Genomic DNA, 16,736 nt, shown 5'->3' on the forward strand with positions numbered 1-16,736 from the left:
GAACACCACCCGCCTCTGGCATTTCCTTGGAAGACTGTATTCCTTGGACTCCAGGTTCTCCTGGCCGACAGTTGCCATGGCAACACAGTGTCTTAAGAACTTCTAATTACATCTGTCTGCTTCTCCTAGAACCATACGGAGCCACACATATGGTGACTTCATTTAGCGTGGAGTTTCTTGCTGTGTTTTAACCCTTATGCATTCCACGGGCTGGAGAATAATTGCCAGGATGCTAGAAACTTGACAGCTGCCTTGGAGCCACACTGCCCCCTGAGTCCCAGGGCTTTGTCTGTGTTTTTAAAGTAGAGATTCACACTGGTCTCTGGGGTCTCTCTGCTCCATTTTGTTCCAGTCAGCCCTCACCTCCTTGCTATCTTCCCCCTTGATCCCTGCCCATCTGTCACATGGTCTCAGCTCTCGGTTGGACAGCACAGTTCCTTTCAAGATGCCCAGCACCCTGGAAAATAAAACGCTTGGGCACAGCAAAGGTCTAGCCCTTCCCTGGCCACTCCCATTTCAGTGTATTCCAGCCCACAGTAAAGTCAGCCTAGCAGATGGGCCAGAAGGGAGTGCTTGGAGACCCTCAGAACCTTCTGCACATGGGGGAGAGGTGGGATAAGGCAACGGCAATTTATTCTTTCTCATGTCTAGGCAGACTGACCATCTTGCCTCCCTACTACTACAGGACAATGTAGGAGCAGTGTTCCTGAGAAGTGTTAACACAAAACAGTTGCCTTGGGTAATAGTCCCGTTTTCACAATTTCTCTTGGCTCCTCTTACTTATCTTTGTCTCTGCTTCTCCCTTGTACAGGTCACCAAGGTGGCAGTCAGCTCTTCGTCAATCTCTGCCCTACACTCTGAAGTCCCACCCACTTTTGCCTTCCTTCGAAGTATCCTGCGTTCCCACATTGTCTCCTCTTCCATTCTTTTCCCTTTTCCCATTCTCATTCCCTCAGCACAACTGCTAGATTATACATTAATTGTGGACAAAGGAAATGACTGAAAGCCTTTTCCACCCCCCATTGCTCTCCTATCCACATCACCCCCCACACACACACATGTACCCCAGTGTGTTTCCGTTGGTCAAAAACAATCTCTCATTAGGGAGATTACAGGCTGAATATTTATGGCCTGTGGAGAAGGGTGAGTTCTTTAGGTTATTTCCCCCCTCCCCCTGCTAAGAAAACCCCGATTCTGAAAGGAGGCAGCCCTAGGAGAGGAATTGGCCCAGGGGCCGTCTTTCTGCCCCTGCTCTAGGTCCTTAGGGCAGTGTGGCTCAGTTGCTCTTGGATACTTTCAGCAAAAGTAGATGGCATGGCACCGTGTACTATGCCCGGACCTATGAAAGACTTTAGAACATAAGCCTTGTCCTCTAGGAACTTAGAGTTCAGCTGGGAAGACAAAGTCTGCATAATCAATTACATTTTTTAGAAAGTGATCAAATGAGTTTGTGCAGAGAAGAATGAAAATTTAGAGATGGAAGGAGGAGCTCATAGCACTCAGAGGGAAAGGTCACCGAGGATAGAGTTGTGTAACTTGAGCTGAGCCTTGAAGGACAGGAAGAATTCGTGTAATTCAGACAATAAATCAGACTTCCCAGATGGTGACATTGTTTTTTTAGCTGGTCCTTTGGGACATTCTCTGCCCATTTGAAGGTTAGAGAGGCATCTAACAATACTTCACGGTGCTGACATTTTCAAAGGTAATGAATTTTCATTTCAAAAGGACCTCAGGAGCCCTGTACCCTTTATTTTAGTCTGCTACAGTTACCTGCTGTACTCACAAACACTTCCTGAAGCTCCCCATAGCCAGAGGACCTCAGAAGTGAGGCTTACTGGAGGTGAGGAGGTCAAGGATCTTGAGGCCCCAGAAACAATGAAATCACCCGGGAGACAGGAATAAGACTGAGTCATTGCCAAAGGCCTTGTTAAATAGGCCAAGTAGATATCAGTAGATGACAGTGTCAGGCATCTGAATCAGTGCCAGTTCACGTGCACCACCTTGGGAAACAATGGGTTAACTTCGGTTAGTTTTAACGGAAGCCATTTGCAAATTGGGATCATGGAAAGGAGCTGAAGATGTGGGGACTGTTCTCCCGCTTGGGGAAGCTACCACTGTTCTCCACACCCTGGATTTCTTCCCTAGTCTGTGATATCAGGAACTACCCAGGGTCTACCTAAATTCAGTAGAGCCCAGGGCAAAAGGGGTGAAGAGAACCTGTAGCTCTTAGCCTATGTCCATCTCTTGGGCCTTCCACCAAAGCAGGAATAAATCCTACATTCCACTCAGAAGTTCAAAGAATATGAATTGTGTTTGGTTCAGTGCTTGGCGAAGCTTGGAGAGGTGGAGGATTGGCTTGGGATGGAGTGCTGGGAATGTATGGAGGGATGTGTGGGGATGTTGGTGTGATGTGGCTGGCTGTACAGGGGACACTTGCAAAACATTCTCTCAGCAACCTCTTGGAGCTACTCTGGAGCTCCTCCCCCATCTTCTTAGTGGAGGGTACTGGGATTTAGGTGTGTGGGTGTTTTTTGTTTTGTTTTGTTTTAACTTTTAATCAACCATTTGCCTTGAACTACATGTGGAAATAATTATGAGCATGGATGCTGAGTAAATGTGAGCCCTGGCAGTCCCAGACATACTTCAGTGACAGGTTCTTGGCAGGAATGAAGAATTGTGAATCTCATGTGAATTTCCTTTAGCTATTCTCTCCCTTTTCTTCTTGCAAGGCAAACACAAATAGAATAAAAATGTCATTAATGGCATTCAAAGGGAGTAGAGAGTTTCAACCAGTCAACTAAGAGTGAAATCAGGGCACTCAATTGGGGTCCCATTACTGTTCCTCTGATTTCCTCTGTCATGACCCAGGAGGGAATGAAAAAGACATTGCTTATGAAAATCCTTGGACTACAAACTCAACTTTAATTCTACCACCGAAAACCAGAAAAACCCTGAAATACTCACAGGAGGCTCTGTACATAACCAGTCTCTAGTCTGGGCTTCTAGGTTAACCTTTTTAGGAGATTAAAGTTTGAGATTCAAGAATATCTGAAATGGCAAATGTCTGTGTTTTCTAGTTAAGAGAATCTTAACAGCTTAAGGGACTTGGGCATCATCTACAATTCTTTTATGGATGGGGAAACTGAGGCCCAGAGAAATCGGGCACCTTGCCCTAAGTCACCCAGTATTGGAGGCAGAGAGAGGTATGTTCAGGGCCTCTCTTCAGGTTCCTGTGTAGGTTCTCCTTACGTAGGACCTCACCACCTCTGTCTGGTCTGGCTTCTGGTTCAGGTTTCAGCAAAAGTTTCAAAGTTGTTTTGTAGTTTTTTGTTTGTTTTGTTTTGTTTTGTTTTCGCTGATTCATCCCAACATTTGCCAAATCATCTCTCCTACAATGGCATTCCTCATCCATTTCTTGGAGCTCTCTAGACATCCTGATTTTGCTCCCAGTTTTCTCAATGTGCCTGCTCTGCCTTCTTGGCTGCTTTGCCCTCAGAGTCCTCCTGACAGTCATACATGCTGTTCACTGCATGAGGAGGGGAAGGCAGCTGAAATCCAACCTGGGTTGCTTGCTGAGCCCTGTAACCTGGTCCAGAGTCACATCTGCTTCGATGGGAAGGCACCTTTTCTTTGCAGAACCCCCCCAGGTGGAGCGGGGGTGGCAGCCTCTTCTTCCTGCTCCTTGGCCACCTCAGGCCTCCATGCGCACCCTTGCTTCCTGAGCTCATTTGTTCCCTTGGCCCCATTTCTCACTCCTACCTGGATCATGTCCAGATGGGCTTCTCTAATCCTTTATTTTCAGCTGTCAGGGGGATGCTGTATTGTCCTCTTAGACTTAAGTCCATAACTGACAAATCCTCACCGACCCCTCCCCTCCTCAGTCTCTGCCTCGTCTCTGATTCTGGAAGACACGCTGCCAAACTTCAGCCTCTCAAAGCCAAGGATCTTGGCAGTTCTCTAGATTCTCACCTTCCTCTCTTCTATCTGCTTTGTTGCCAGATCTCTGTTCTTTAGAATTTTCTCCCGAATTCCCGCCTTTCTCTGTATCCATGCCACCACCATACATGAGACTTTCATCATTCCCGGCACTTTCTACCCAGTTTCCTGTGCCCCCATTTCTGCCTCACCCACTTCCTCCTGTGTACCACTGCCAAACTAGACTTAAGACCCTCTTGCTCAAAAACCTACAGTTTTTCCATCTAGATCCTACCATTTTTTAGGGCTCAGCTCATGTCCCCTCTCATCCAGGAAGCCCCATCTCCTGGAGTCAGCAGCCCCCTTTACTCAGGACTGTACTTTGTTCTGTGTTTGTGAGTTTCATTGCCCCAAACCAAGGTTAGAAACTCCTGAGAAGGTGGAGGCCATGTCCTGCCCTCCTTTCGGGTTTATGACATGGAACTTGCATCACACCGGTCACAGGCTCTTATCATTCGTGGGTTTTTTAATAGGCACTTATCAAATATGCTCTCTAGTGGATTTGAATTCTTTGTCCCTGTCTTTACTGAAGAAGACTGTAGGACTATCCATACCCCAGCCTTGTCCTTTGAAGTGGACAGGTCCTACGCAAATGATTGGAGAATGGAAAATGAGTACCACGATCAAACCTAACAAACCAATTCAGGGCAAAAAGTGGTTTGGCTTAAAAGGTCCCACCTAGGAATTCTAAAGAAACTGAAGGGTACAATTGTACAACTAGGGGCCTTACTGAAAACGCTTCTTAGGAAGACTGACAGGATATCTTGGAAACTCCCAGGAATCACTATGAGAACTATAGAAGGATACCGGGGAGCCTGGTAGACCCTGTCAGTCAGAGTGGAGTCACTGATGTGCCTAAGTTGGGGAGACAGTGTGGCACTCCACAGGGACACCCCAGTGCATCACTGTGACCCATGCTATGAGGGCATGAGAGCAGAAGCGCCCTCCGGGGGTGCTAGAATCAGAGCCTCCTCACTGCCAACAGGGATGAATCCTCAGACCTCATAGATCCATGTGGGATTTTTCTCAGTCCTGGGTGAAAGAACCTAACATATTTCCAACTCTGTGTTTACTAAATGCTGCTATATTTCTACTAGGACTAAACAAGGCCATCACAGAAAATGGAATTTAGGATTGTATAGAAACCAAGCATCTAGGCTGCCATGCTGGGGCTGGGCCATGTCAAGAAAGACCTAAGAATATGAAGTGGGAGTCATTCCAGGGATGGGGAATGTGCCACCGGGAGAATGAGGAATCTTCCCTAGGAGCAGTTTAGATCCTTGAGTCTGACAAGACAAGACAGAGAATGTGACAGAATCCGTAAGATAATGGTTAAGGTAAACAGCCTGTCCCTTTGGAAATTTGAAAGTAGTAATTTCTAGACACATAATACATTATCACATAATGAGATGAAAATGTCAGAAACATGTTAATCCCATACGCTGTGATAGAAGCTAAACATAGAAATTATACAAAGGGGCGCCTGGGTGGCTCAGTCAGTTAAGCATTTGCCTTCAGCTCAGGTCATGATCCCAGGCTCCTGGGATCGAGTCCCTCATGGGGCTCCTTGCTCTGAGGGAAGCCTGCTTCTCCCTCTGCCTGCCACTCACCCTGCTCATGCTCTCTCTCAGACAAATCAATAAATAAGATCTTTTTTAAAAGAAGAAATTAATAAAAAGGAGAATTAGTGGTTCTTAAATGACAGGTCCATAATAGACTTTTTATTATTATTTTTTTAATCCTAAAGTTAATCCTCTTGGGGTGATACATCCCTTATTTTGATGTCACGAAGGCCAGCCACACTTTCCCCCAAATATCCTGAGTGCCACTGTCACTGGCTGCTGACATTGGCACTAACTTGGACCCCTCCCCCCTGCCAGTGAAATTTAATGTAAAAAACATTTATTGTGGATTTTCTCAGGCAGGGCACTGTGGTGGGTGTGTCAGAAGCCAAAATGTGCAGACACTTGGAGTTCACTTGAGATAAGCTATACATGTATAAAATATTAAAGAGGGTTCTAATAGACTAAAGGCCCCAAGACCTTCTTGTTTATGAAGAAAATAATAGGGTAGGTAGAGAGTCAGATTTATTGTGAGCTAATTAAGCTTTAGTTTCAGACCTTACTCACAAGGCCCCAAGCCCAATTTTGCATAATTGTGTATTCTATTCCTCAGGGAGAGCCCCTCAAATTGTTTAAGCTTCAGGATCCCTCAAACCCGGATCTGGCCTGGTGCATTCACCTAGAGGTGAGGGGCTGGTTGTGACCACATCTGCGGAGGCATACGGTCCCTGCAGATGCAGAGCTCCTGCCCCGTGCCTCAGAACAGCTGCTAGAAATCGCCTTCCACCTCTTTCCTTAGCGTAGGTGGGATGCAGCAAGATATTCCTTTTCAGAGCAAAAGAATCGGAGAGACTTGAGCAAGGTCACATGGCGCTCCAGCTAGATTTCAAGGTCCTGAAGAGGTTTGGCTCTCTCAAGCCTGTGCTACTGGGTTCCATGCCAGAACGCCTGAGAGCAGCCAGCGTCCCACCCTGTGCCCCACCCAGGCCTCCCCCAGGCTCTCCCCAGTTCTGTGAATTCCTTTGTCCCAAACTCCGTGGTGCTCAATGTATCCGAGGGGCCCTGGTGTTCCTGTGAAGTTTCCATGACTAATTCTGGCAAAGCAAGGAGAGCCTTTCTCACGTCAACAAAGCTGCTCTGTCACAAAATAGTGGCCAGTGGAGCCAAAATTCCACCTTGGCGCAAGTAGGGTTTTTTTTTTTTTTCCCCAAAAAGAAAGTTGGGAAGGAGGAAAGGGATGGGGGTTTCAGAGCTGACCGAGTTCGCTTTCGTGAAATGATGATCTATTGGGCTGACAGTTTTATGGTTTTGCTTACAAGCTTCCTCCCCTGCCAAAGCACACTGTTCTTCCAGAAACTGTTTGACTTCAGGCTTTTTTTTTTTCTAAACATTCAAAGTATAGTTTGCGTTTGGATGTAATGCTGGTCGGCCCGGCAACTCAGACGCACCATCACCTTTTCTGGCGGTTTTGCAAATAAGTTGCTTTGGACTTTGTTTGCAAAGGATCTTTTTTAATTGCAAAACTAATTTGTGTTTTTAGACCTTGGACCCACAGCAACACCTTTTCTAGCTTTGATTTGTAAGGAGGCAAAGTGGTTTGTGGAAAGTTTGCTGGAATTAAAGTCTGGAGACCTTAGGCCAGGACCCAGCTTTGCAACTGTGAGGGCTCGGACCAGTCACAGGTAGCCCCAAGCCTCAGTATCTTCTTCGTCATTGGATGTTGAGTCTGGAAGTGCCTTAGAAGTAACCCCTGCCCACCTATCCTCAAGGGTTTTGAGAATTAAAAATGATAGTGAAAATTACAGACTAGTTGAAATTGCTGTGCTAGAATAAAGTATTATTGTCATGGAATGGCTAACAGTTGCTCAGAGAGTAAGGTTTTCACCTAGTGAAAGTTCGCAATGTTCCCAGTCAGTCTTTTACCAAGGGAACTACACAGAAGCAGGTCAGGGGGATGATGCAGAACATCAAAGCTAGAAATCCAGTGTTTCTCCGCTTGGAGTAAGTATTCTGTTGACTTTAATTAACATATCAGTGTCCACACTTTCAGAACATGCCCCCCTTCCCAGCCCCATTCCTAGAGCAAATTCATATGCCAGTGTGGTTATCTAGTCATAGATGAAATTCTCACATAGCCTTGGGACCTAATTCCTAAAAGAACTGCCTTGTGCTCTGTGGCCTCTCATTGTGCCAGCCCTTGTAGCTGTCCCCTCTGCTCACAGCTCCCTTCCTTGACTCGTCCCTGAGGTTCCGGAGCCTTCCGGTCCTGACTCAGCTCTCCTTCATTATGTGGCCTCTGTATATCACAGAGCTTTTCTGACTCTTGAATTCCTCCCCATCTGTTAGATGGGACTAAAATTATGGAAACTTGTACAGACATTGTGAGGACAGAGATCACTATGAAGAGTCTCACTCAGTTGTTAGTGCTCTAATTAATATTAGCATTGGACTTTCGGCCCTTGTCACCCCCACTAGATCACGACCTTCCACCTGGCAGGTTCCCCTGCCTCCAGCCTCTCTCCATTGAGGCTGCCCTGTGCTTTGAGTCAGAATTTCTGAGGTGGAAGGGACCAGACACAAATTAATATTCCAAAGCACCACATTCTCCCTGTCACCTGCTGCCCTGCCTCATTTCTGGGTCTCTCACCCCACGTCTCCCCAAAAGACAGCCATCGATTGCCCTGTCCCTGGAGCCTGTTTATGCCATATGTATCTCCTCTCAAGATGCTCTTCCCCTCTGCTTAGCAGAGGGTAGGGCCACCCACCATGCTAAAGGACTTCCTGGGAGCCTCAGGGGTGCTCCTGAAAACCTGTTCCCCCAGAAGAGAGGGCTTGAAGGGCTTTCTATGGTACAAAGAGGCCCCCTCTAGGTAGAAAATTTTCATTGTTGTTTTCTGCATGGAAGCATGCCTGTGAATGGGAAGACCTGGGGAGGATGGAAGACTTCACGTAGAACCTTCTTTCCCAGGCCGGCAAAAATCCAGTTCTTTGTACCTGCTGCCTGTGGCTGTAGGGTGCTCGCCCCACCCTGCTCTCCCACCTCCTGCCCCAGAGCTCCCTGGCTGGGAGGCTGGAGCTGCAGGAGCCAAGGCTGCATCTCTGCATTGCGGCGGCGGGTTCTGCAAGACAAAGAGGGAGATTGCCACCTATTGACAGATGTGCCACCTGCAAAGAAGAATGCCTGTGTGACTAGAGCCGGAGGGGGGCCCCCTCTTCTCTCTGCTCTTAACCGGGCAAGGAGGCGGGATGGTTAGCCCTTGGTTTTTTCCATTCAGTCAGTCCTTCCGCTCTCAGTATTATCATTTCAGGGTAACCACAGCTGGGTGGGGGACATGGCAGCCAAGGTGGGAACAGCACTCAGCAGGGAAATTGTCTGAGAGTCAGTAACCATGGCAGCTCTCAGCTATGTGGCAGGCACGCTACTGCAGGCGGTATCTCTCCTTTACTGCTCACACACCCCTCGCGGGGATGAGAGGTCCCATTTCACAAGTGAGGAAACTGAGGTCTAAAGGAAGTACCTTGCCCATGGCTGTGGCAAGGAAAGAGCAGAGGTGGGATGTGGGAATTCAAATCTAGCTCTCTGACACACCTGTAAGTGCTTTCTCACAGGTGCTAATTATGCAAGTCACATCGTTATCACAATCTCCTTAACCTTAAATTTTCTAGCTATGAAGGTCAATCAAATAGAAGAAAACTGCTTTCCCTTTTGTTGGGTAGGAGTTTAGCTCTGTCATGTTCTAGTTATTTAACCTACTCATCTGTTGTCTGAAGTTCCAGGTTGGAATCCTCACTCCTCTCAGTTATAGCTCTGGGACCTTTGGGCAAGTCACTTGACCTTTCTGATCTTCAGTTTCCTCTCCTATAAAATGAGGTTAATAATAGACATGTTCTTGCAGGGTTGTTCATTCAGTGAGATGAAATCGTATGTGTGAAAACAGTTTGTAAATTTGAACTGGACTGTTCAAATATGAGGCTTTATATTTTAAATAGAGACTGTTTCTTCAAATGATTTTGGAGATCTGTTTCTGAAAAAATGACTTAGGTTGAATTCAGCTTGGAAGGAAAAGCGTTTCTCTATTCACTAAAAGCAGCAACAGAAGGTAAAAGGAGCTCTGTGCGTGCCGCAGGCTATTCTGCAGGAATCTGCTTGCTTTTCAGTTTATGATGCCCTTCCAAATACACTGTTTCATCTTCGCAAGACAGGGCTGGTATTTACCCCTATTTTACAGATGAGGAAACTAAGGTTCAAAGAATTAAAGCGACTAGTTACAGACGTACAGCCGAGTATAAAAGGTCTGCCCGTGCAGCTGGATACTGGTGTCTTTTGAGTGCAGGCCTACGTCAGGGCATGCCTTTTCATGAACTTATTTGTCTGTATCTCTTGGTTAGAGTGTTGTTTCATGAAGGAGCGAGAAGGTGGTCTTATCTGAGATTTTTTACACTGGTCAGCGATAGCCTTTTCCTCTTCCTTTTTTAGAGCTGCTTTCCCTTCCCAGGCACAGTTAGGGCCGGCCCAGAGAATATGCTTGATTTTATCTCCACTCCTGGTTTAGGAAACAACAGCTCTCCAGTCATCCCAGCAGTCTGGGAATTACTTCCTCTTTTCTTCCCTGCTTGCCAGCTTTATTGAATTCCCCTTAGCAACATCCAAAAAAGAATGGGTTTAGCAACAGCCTATGAACCAATGAAATGTGAGCATGGCGCGAGTTTCTGGACCAATGGGATCCCTGCAAGACAGGCAAGATGGCTGAGGGGAGACAATAATAACCTGGAGTTTGCAAAGCAGCCTCCAGGTGGCAGCAGACCAGCTTGTATTGGGCACAGCCCTCAGCTCTCAGTATCTACTTTGTTTTTTGTTTTCTTTGACCTCTTCTTAGATACGAAACATTTACCGACCACAAGAATTTTAGTATTACGAGCTTTGTGAGTGTGAGTTGCATGGTTTGAAGGGTGGAATCTGAGGTTCCTCCTCTGCCTTTATGGACACCTCCCTCAGCTCCTGCCATGTTTGTTGGTTTTGTCACAGTCATTGCTACAGAGGGGGCGGGAGCAGTCAGACAGAGGCTGGAGGAATCACATTCTCCTTTCTTCAACCACCACTGCTGCCGGCCTGCATGGCAAATGAGGTGGCAAATGAGGTGGGGCTGCTTTTTAGCCACCAATTAATGTGAGAGAAGGAATGTGTCACCGACAGATTAGTGCCTACAGACACTCTCATTTTCAGTGGCGTAGACTGGGACCATTCCCTGCCTGCAGGTTCTGCTGAGCATGTCTGAACAGGAATGTGTGACCACAAGTGGTTTGAGGATAATTCTGTCTGTCGGCCGAGTTGGCCCTCTTGGTCTTGGAGCCGGAGGCAGATATGGACAGGGGCTGAATAAGACCATACTGAATAATAGCAAATCCACGTTCCCAATGGTTTAGCTGTCTTTCTTTTGCCTTTTGAAATGATATGACCTTGAATACCACTCAGAGAGATTTTGGTCCTTCAGATAGCTGTATTTTTCTCACATGTCTCTATTTCTGTCTAGTTTACTCTTCTCATCCTTTAGGAATTAGTTAAGGCATCCTCTCTTCAGAAAGCCTCATTTGATTCTTGCCCTCCTTCTGCCCTCTGACTCCTAGTGTTCCTGTTCCTGCATCTCCATGTTTCTAAGTCTCTGTTTGGGAGTTTCCTCAGGGAGCCGTGGAGCTTCTGAGGACGGAGACTGCCTTTATGGCTCTTTACTGTAGTGTTCACATAGAAGGGGTGTTCATTTCTATGAACCATTTCTAAAGGAAAGGAAGCACGTAAGAAAGCGTTTCTTGCTCTTTGAGAAACAATCTGAGGGACTTTGAGGTAGCTGGTCCTAGGCTGGAGCAGTGCCAGCAAGTCTGGGGCTGGCTCTTGGGGATGGCTTCTATCTGTTTTTCAGGACCCTCCAACAACCCTGAGCTCCAACTCCAGACCATGACCTAAGTATGGAAAGTAACTGCCACAACCACTGGCTTACACCCTGACAGTCTCATCTCCGTGACATGGTTTCCTTTATGATTTTGTGTTTCAGGAAGAACTAAGGAGCAAATCCAAGATCTGTGCCAATGTGTTTTGTGGAGCTGGCCGGGAATGTGCAGTCACAGAGAAGGGAGAGCCCACCTGCCTCTGCATTGAGGTAAGTCCTGAGCTCAGGAGCCAGACAACAATAGCCAAGGTCAAATGGTAACCTTGCTGGAGCCACTAGTCAGCACGGCAGAGCCAACAATTTCATCACCTTTATAAAAGCATACTGTGTCCCTCTGAAGGACAAGGGATTTTGGTCCCAGAAGTTAAAAACCAGATGCAAATGCAGGGATATTCTTTCTTTTTTTAAAAGATGTTTAGTTTTATAAGATTTTAATGCTTTATAAATAAGATTTTATATTTTATAAGATTAATAATGCTTTATATATGTCAAGTAATACAGACATTTATATAAACATAAAATTAATCATCTTCCCAATAACCTTCAAATCCTATTAGTCTGAGATGACCGGTGTTCACAGTTCAGTATATATTATTCCACTTGCTTTTCTATGCCCCTATAAACATACAGGGTCCCCCCCCATTTTATACAAAAATGGGATCATAATAAATACTTTGTAATGGCATATTTACGCAATAATTTTCCCACAGGTGGACATTAGGTTGTTTCCCGAGTTGTTTGCCACTGGAAACAACAACACCGTTATGCAAATATCCTTACATGCTGCAGCCTTTATTTCTATAGGATTGAGTCCCACTAGGGCTTGCCAAGTCAAAGGATATGCACATTTTTAGAAAACCACTAGATGAAATGAAGGTTTTTGTCTTTTTTTTTAGGGGTTTTCATTTATTTGTTTTTAATGAGGTTTAAAAAGCCATGTGAGCTTTTGAAGACTACTTCTTTTGTAAGCAGGATTCTGATAACTTCTCACTCTTCAGACAAACATAAATCCCATCCTTCCCCTTTCTGTCAAATCAACACAAGCCTAGAAATATATCCGCCTTTCTGCAAATAAATATACCTAATTTAGTCCCCAGGTGAAGAATCAGATTCATTGTCTCGGAAAGGAAGTCCCCCAACTTAGAAATGTGTTAGCCAGATCCATTGGGAACCTTAGGAGGCCCTCCCCAGAATGTAGCTGGCCATGGTGTGGTGATGTGAGCCTGTACTTGGAGTCAGGAAACCTGATTTCTAGTCTCACCTTAACCACATACATTTGTGTGATTTCGAACAAGTTAATTGCCGCTGGATGCTGTGAAGACAAAGACCGTGTTTGCCCAGCCTGTAGAATATTTAGTAAGAACTCCCTAATAAATACTGGTTAAATAGTTTGTCGTCCCAGACTTTGGTATTTTTATCTAAAATTTGGAGAAGCAGGACCGCCTTCCATCTCCAGTATTCTGTGTTTCTTCTTCCCACTTCTGCTCTTTCTGGCTTTGGTGCCTTCTTTAGGGCTGAACTGAACTTGCTTGCTCCTTACCATCTTTCAAAATCCACAAAATTCTAAAGAAACCGAGCTTGCCTGTGACCATGGCCCTTTAAATAGCCAATGTAGCAGAGTTGCCAAGTGAACTTGAGTCCATTTCCCTGTCCATAACGATTTTCTGCAGTACTTCACAGAGACCCAGTGTCCCCAGCCTTGCCTCACAACAGCCCTTGCAAGATCAAGAGGAAAACAAAATGGCCCCCAAATACTACACAAAGCAAGAGAGCAAAGATCCTTCTAGTTAAACCCCTGAAGAATCGAAGCATTGGGCTGTGTGTGTGTGTGTGTGTGTGTGTGCACGCAGCACACTCGTGCCTTTCTGTGCACCTGTCTGTCAGTTTTCACATGCCCCACTCTCAGCTCTGGCTCTTGCGTCATAGAATATTGGTGTTTTAAGGGATCTGAGATCATCCAAAGACATCGAGTGACTTTCCCAAAGAAGCAGAGTGTCCAGATTCCTGGCTTCTAATAAAATGCCCTTCCTGCTGATTTGAAAGGGTCAGGGTTGTCCATTCCTTTACTGAATAGAAGAGATGGCCGTGAACCAGCATTAGCATGGGGGGCTGTGCAGTGCTGCAGAGTGAGGGGGTGCTTCCAACACTGAGCGGGATAGTCACTGATGGCCAGAGCTGAGGCTCTCTACCAGGGTGTACTCACAGGCTGCACGTGTGTGCATGTGCGTGCTTGCATGCGTGGGTTGGCACCCTGACTGCACAGACCTCCTCCTCGGGTCTATTTCAGCAATGCAAACCTCACAAGAGGCCTGTGTGCGGCAGCAACGGCAAGACCTACCTCAACCACTGTGAGCTGCATCGAGACGCCTGCCTCACTGGGTCCAAAATCCAGGTGGATTACGATGGACACTGCAAAGGTAAAGAGTGCTGTTACCACCATCTCCCAGGTCCAGCAGAGGAGCTAGGGGATGTCCCACACTGCTTTCCACTAGGGCCACGGACACCACCCAGCTACTTGGAGATGCGTCCTCTTGGCGCTCATGAGCCTGCTGGCTTTGCCCTGGATACTGGCTTTGCGTGGGGTTTCCTGCATCAACCTCCCAGGGGAGCATCCAGTACTGTCTGAGTGGGTAGGGAACCACATCAATAATCAACAGAATAAGGAAGTGTTTAAACGAACTCTATGCTTTTTCAAAAAGCAGGGAAATTTCACTTTTTATTTATTTTTTAAAGATTTATTTATTTTAGAGAGAGAGTACGGTGGGGTGTGAGCAAAGCGAGAGGGAGAAAGAGAAGATCAAGCAGACCTCACGCTGAGCACAGAGCCCCACGCAGGGCTCGATCTCATGACTGTGATATCACAACCTGAGCCAAAACGAAGACTCCGATGCTTAACCAACTGAACCACCCAGGCAACCTGAATTTCACTTTTTAAATTTGGGCACCTCTCAGCCCTGGTATATATATTTCCTCTATTTTGTACTCAAACCATTGCCATTAGGATAAGAGGGAGGGGGTCCCAAGCTCATTGCTAATTAGACACCAGCACCCTGCCAAGCCGCAGCCCCACTCAGCCCCTCCCAGCCTTGAACTGCCCTGGTGAAACAAAAAACTGTTTCAACGTGTGTGTCTCCACTCCACTACCTTCTATATAATGATTCCATGGAAATTCTCAAAGTCCCAGTAACCCATCCCCACCCCTCAACCTGAAAGGAGGAGGAATGAGACCAGGAGGGCAACTTAGTAGCCCAGAAAGGTCAAATAAAGCAGAGGAGAAGAGAGCTCCATCCTTAGGCCCTAGAAGAAGGAAGGGAGACAGGAAACTAGGACAAAATGATGAAAAGATTGTAAGTGGTCCCCTGAACATGGGATGAATTTAATCCCAGTGATACATGGATGTGTTCTTTGGTCCTCACTTGGCCTTATGCATTTTCTCCTTTTTGTCTTGCAGAGAAGAAATCCGTAAGTCCATCTGCCAGCCCAGGTGAGAGCCTGTTTTTTCTCGAGGGTGCCTTTAGGGAAGCAATTCTTTTTCTGATGGAATTTTGTGTTTCACATTCCCTGCTGAAGCTCACAAGATCTGTGTGTCAGAATTTGTGACCCAGAATTGGCCATTCCTCAACACAGCTCAGAAAAGCTGCAAAACTGCCTTTTTGTGTGTGTGTGTGTGTGTGTGTGTGTGTGTGGTGCTTGATGTTTGAAGTGGCTAGTTGGGTCCGAATGTTGGCTGTGTTTTCAGTTTTTGTTGAGTAGTGACTGCATTAAAAGGACAGGAAAGCCACTGAATCTTTCCTTCAATGCTCTGTAACATAGGCTGATGTCACAGACGGCACAGAATCAGAAGGCACAACCTTTTTTGTAAAGAGATAATGGAAATGCCAGCAGGAGTTTTTCCATAGTTTTCTATGAATTGAAATTAAAATTTCATCATTATAGTTACAGAACCTTTATCATATGCTTTTCCTTAGATCTTTACAGTAATCTTGGGAGGCAGACCTTATTGTAATGACCTCATTGTAATGACCTCATAGATGATGAAATCGAGGCTCAGGTTAAGTGAATTTCCCTGCATTACACAGCTTGGAAGTGGCAGCCCAGATTTCCGTTCCCCTGGCTCGGGGCCCTTAGCACATCCCAGTGTGTGTTGTCTTCCAGGAATTTCCTCTTGCCAAGGCTCTCCCTCCCCTGTCCCCCATCTACCCGACTGGTATTGCCAACTGCACCTGGTATTGCCATGAGTCTTGCAACAGCTGTCCAGAGCAGAGTTTCAGCATGGCCCTTTCTTGACCTTGTCTTCTGTGGTTTAGAATAAGGGGTAATGCAGACAGGGTAAAATTTTAAGTGGGAGAGTTTTGATATACCCAGTTGTTAAGGGGAAAAAGCTATAGAGAATTTAAGATCTGGTGGCATGAAAAATTATAATGTGCTCCTTCATTCTCTTATTAGTTCAGCTCATCTTTGAGCCGAGAGAGCTGTTTATCGATTGATTTTTTTTTCCCCCTCAGCTTCCTAAAGTTAATGAAAATGTCCTTTATTTTTCTGCTGATGTTTTTCTCACCGAAGCAACATAGTCTCTCTCTTTCAATATTCTCAATTCTTTTAAGTGTTTTAGAAACATAAGCTTGAATCCTGGTTTAGTTGCTTCCCAGTTGTCTACCCTGCGTTGACTTCTATAAAGTATGTGTGATAATTGTGTGTCCCTGGAACACTCTGAAAGTTCAGTGCAATGTTGCATGCAGGGCCCCCAGCACAGAACCTCCCATGTAGTGGATGCTGGGTGACATTGGGGTCCTCACCGCTCAGCTGACCTCCCTCCCCCTTCCTGCAGTCGTTTGCTATCAGTCCAACCGTGATGAGCTCCGGCGTCGCATCATCCAGTGGCTGGAAGCAGAGATTATTCCAGATGGCTGGTTCTCTAAAGGCAGCAACTACAGTGAAATCCTAGACAAGTACTTTAAGGTAATCCAGAGTTGGGGTCAAATACTCTTCAGCCCCAGACAGAGGGGGAGACTTCCTCTCGCATTGCCTGATCACATCTTCCCATCATCCCACGAAGCTATGATGGTTGCTTTCTGATGAGTTTGGTAAGTGAGATTCCAGCAGTAGAGGCTTTGGGATCTACTGCTCCTGTATATGGCCAGGCTCTATCCCCCTACCCTGTATGTATCCCCTACACTCTACCTCGCAGAGCTCGCTGTTGATACAGTATACCTTCTGACTGCACCCAGATCCAGGCGTTTCCCACCCAGTTTGACAT

General features: G+C 46.2%; 1 protein-coding gene across 1 annotated transcript in view; it reads left to right on the forward strand.

The window, feature by feature from the left end:
• The window catches only part of FSTL1 (follistatin like 1), a 51,610-nt gene that overhangs the window by 22,239 nt on the left and 12,635 nt on the right, over window positions 1–16,736 (forward strand). The window contains exons 3-6 of the mRNA XM_032347595.1: window positions 11,585–11,689; window positions 13,767–13,896; window positions 14,931–14,963; window positions 16,308–16,438. Coding sequence (XP_032203486.1) covers window positions 11,585–11,689; window positions 13,767–13,896; window positions 14,931–14,963; window positions 16,308–16,438 — 399 coding nt within the window. The remainder of the gene's footprint in view (window positions 1–11,584; window positions 11,690–13,766; window positions 13,897–14,930; window positions 14,964–16,307; window positions 16,439–16,736) is intronic.

This window comes from Mustela erminea, chromosome 1, assembly GCF_009829155.1.
Source record: "Mustela erminea isolate mMusErm1 chromosome 1, mMusErm1.Pri, whole genome shotgun sequence".
NCBI classification, from domain to species: domain Eukaryota; kingdom Metazoa; phylum Chordata; class Mammalia; order Carnivora; family Mustelidae; genus Mustela; species Mustela erminea.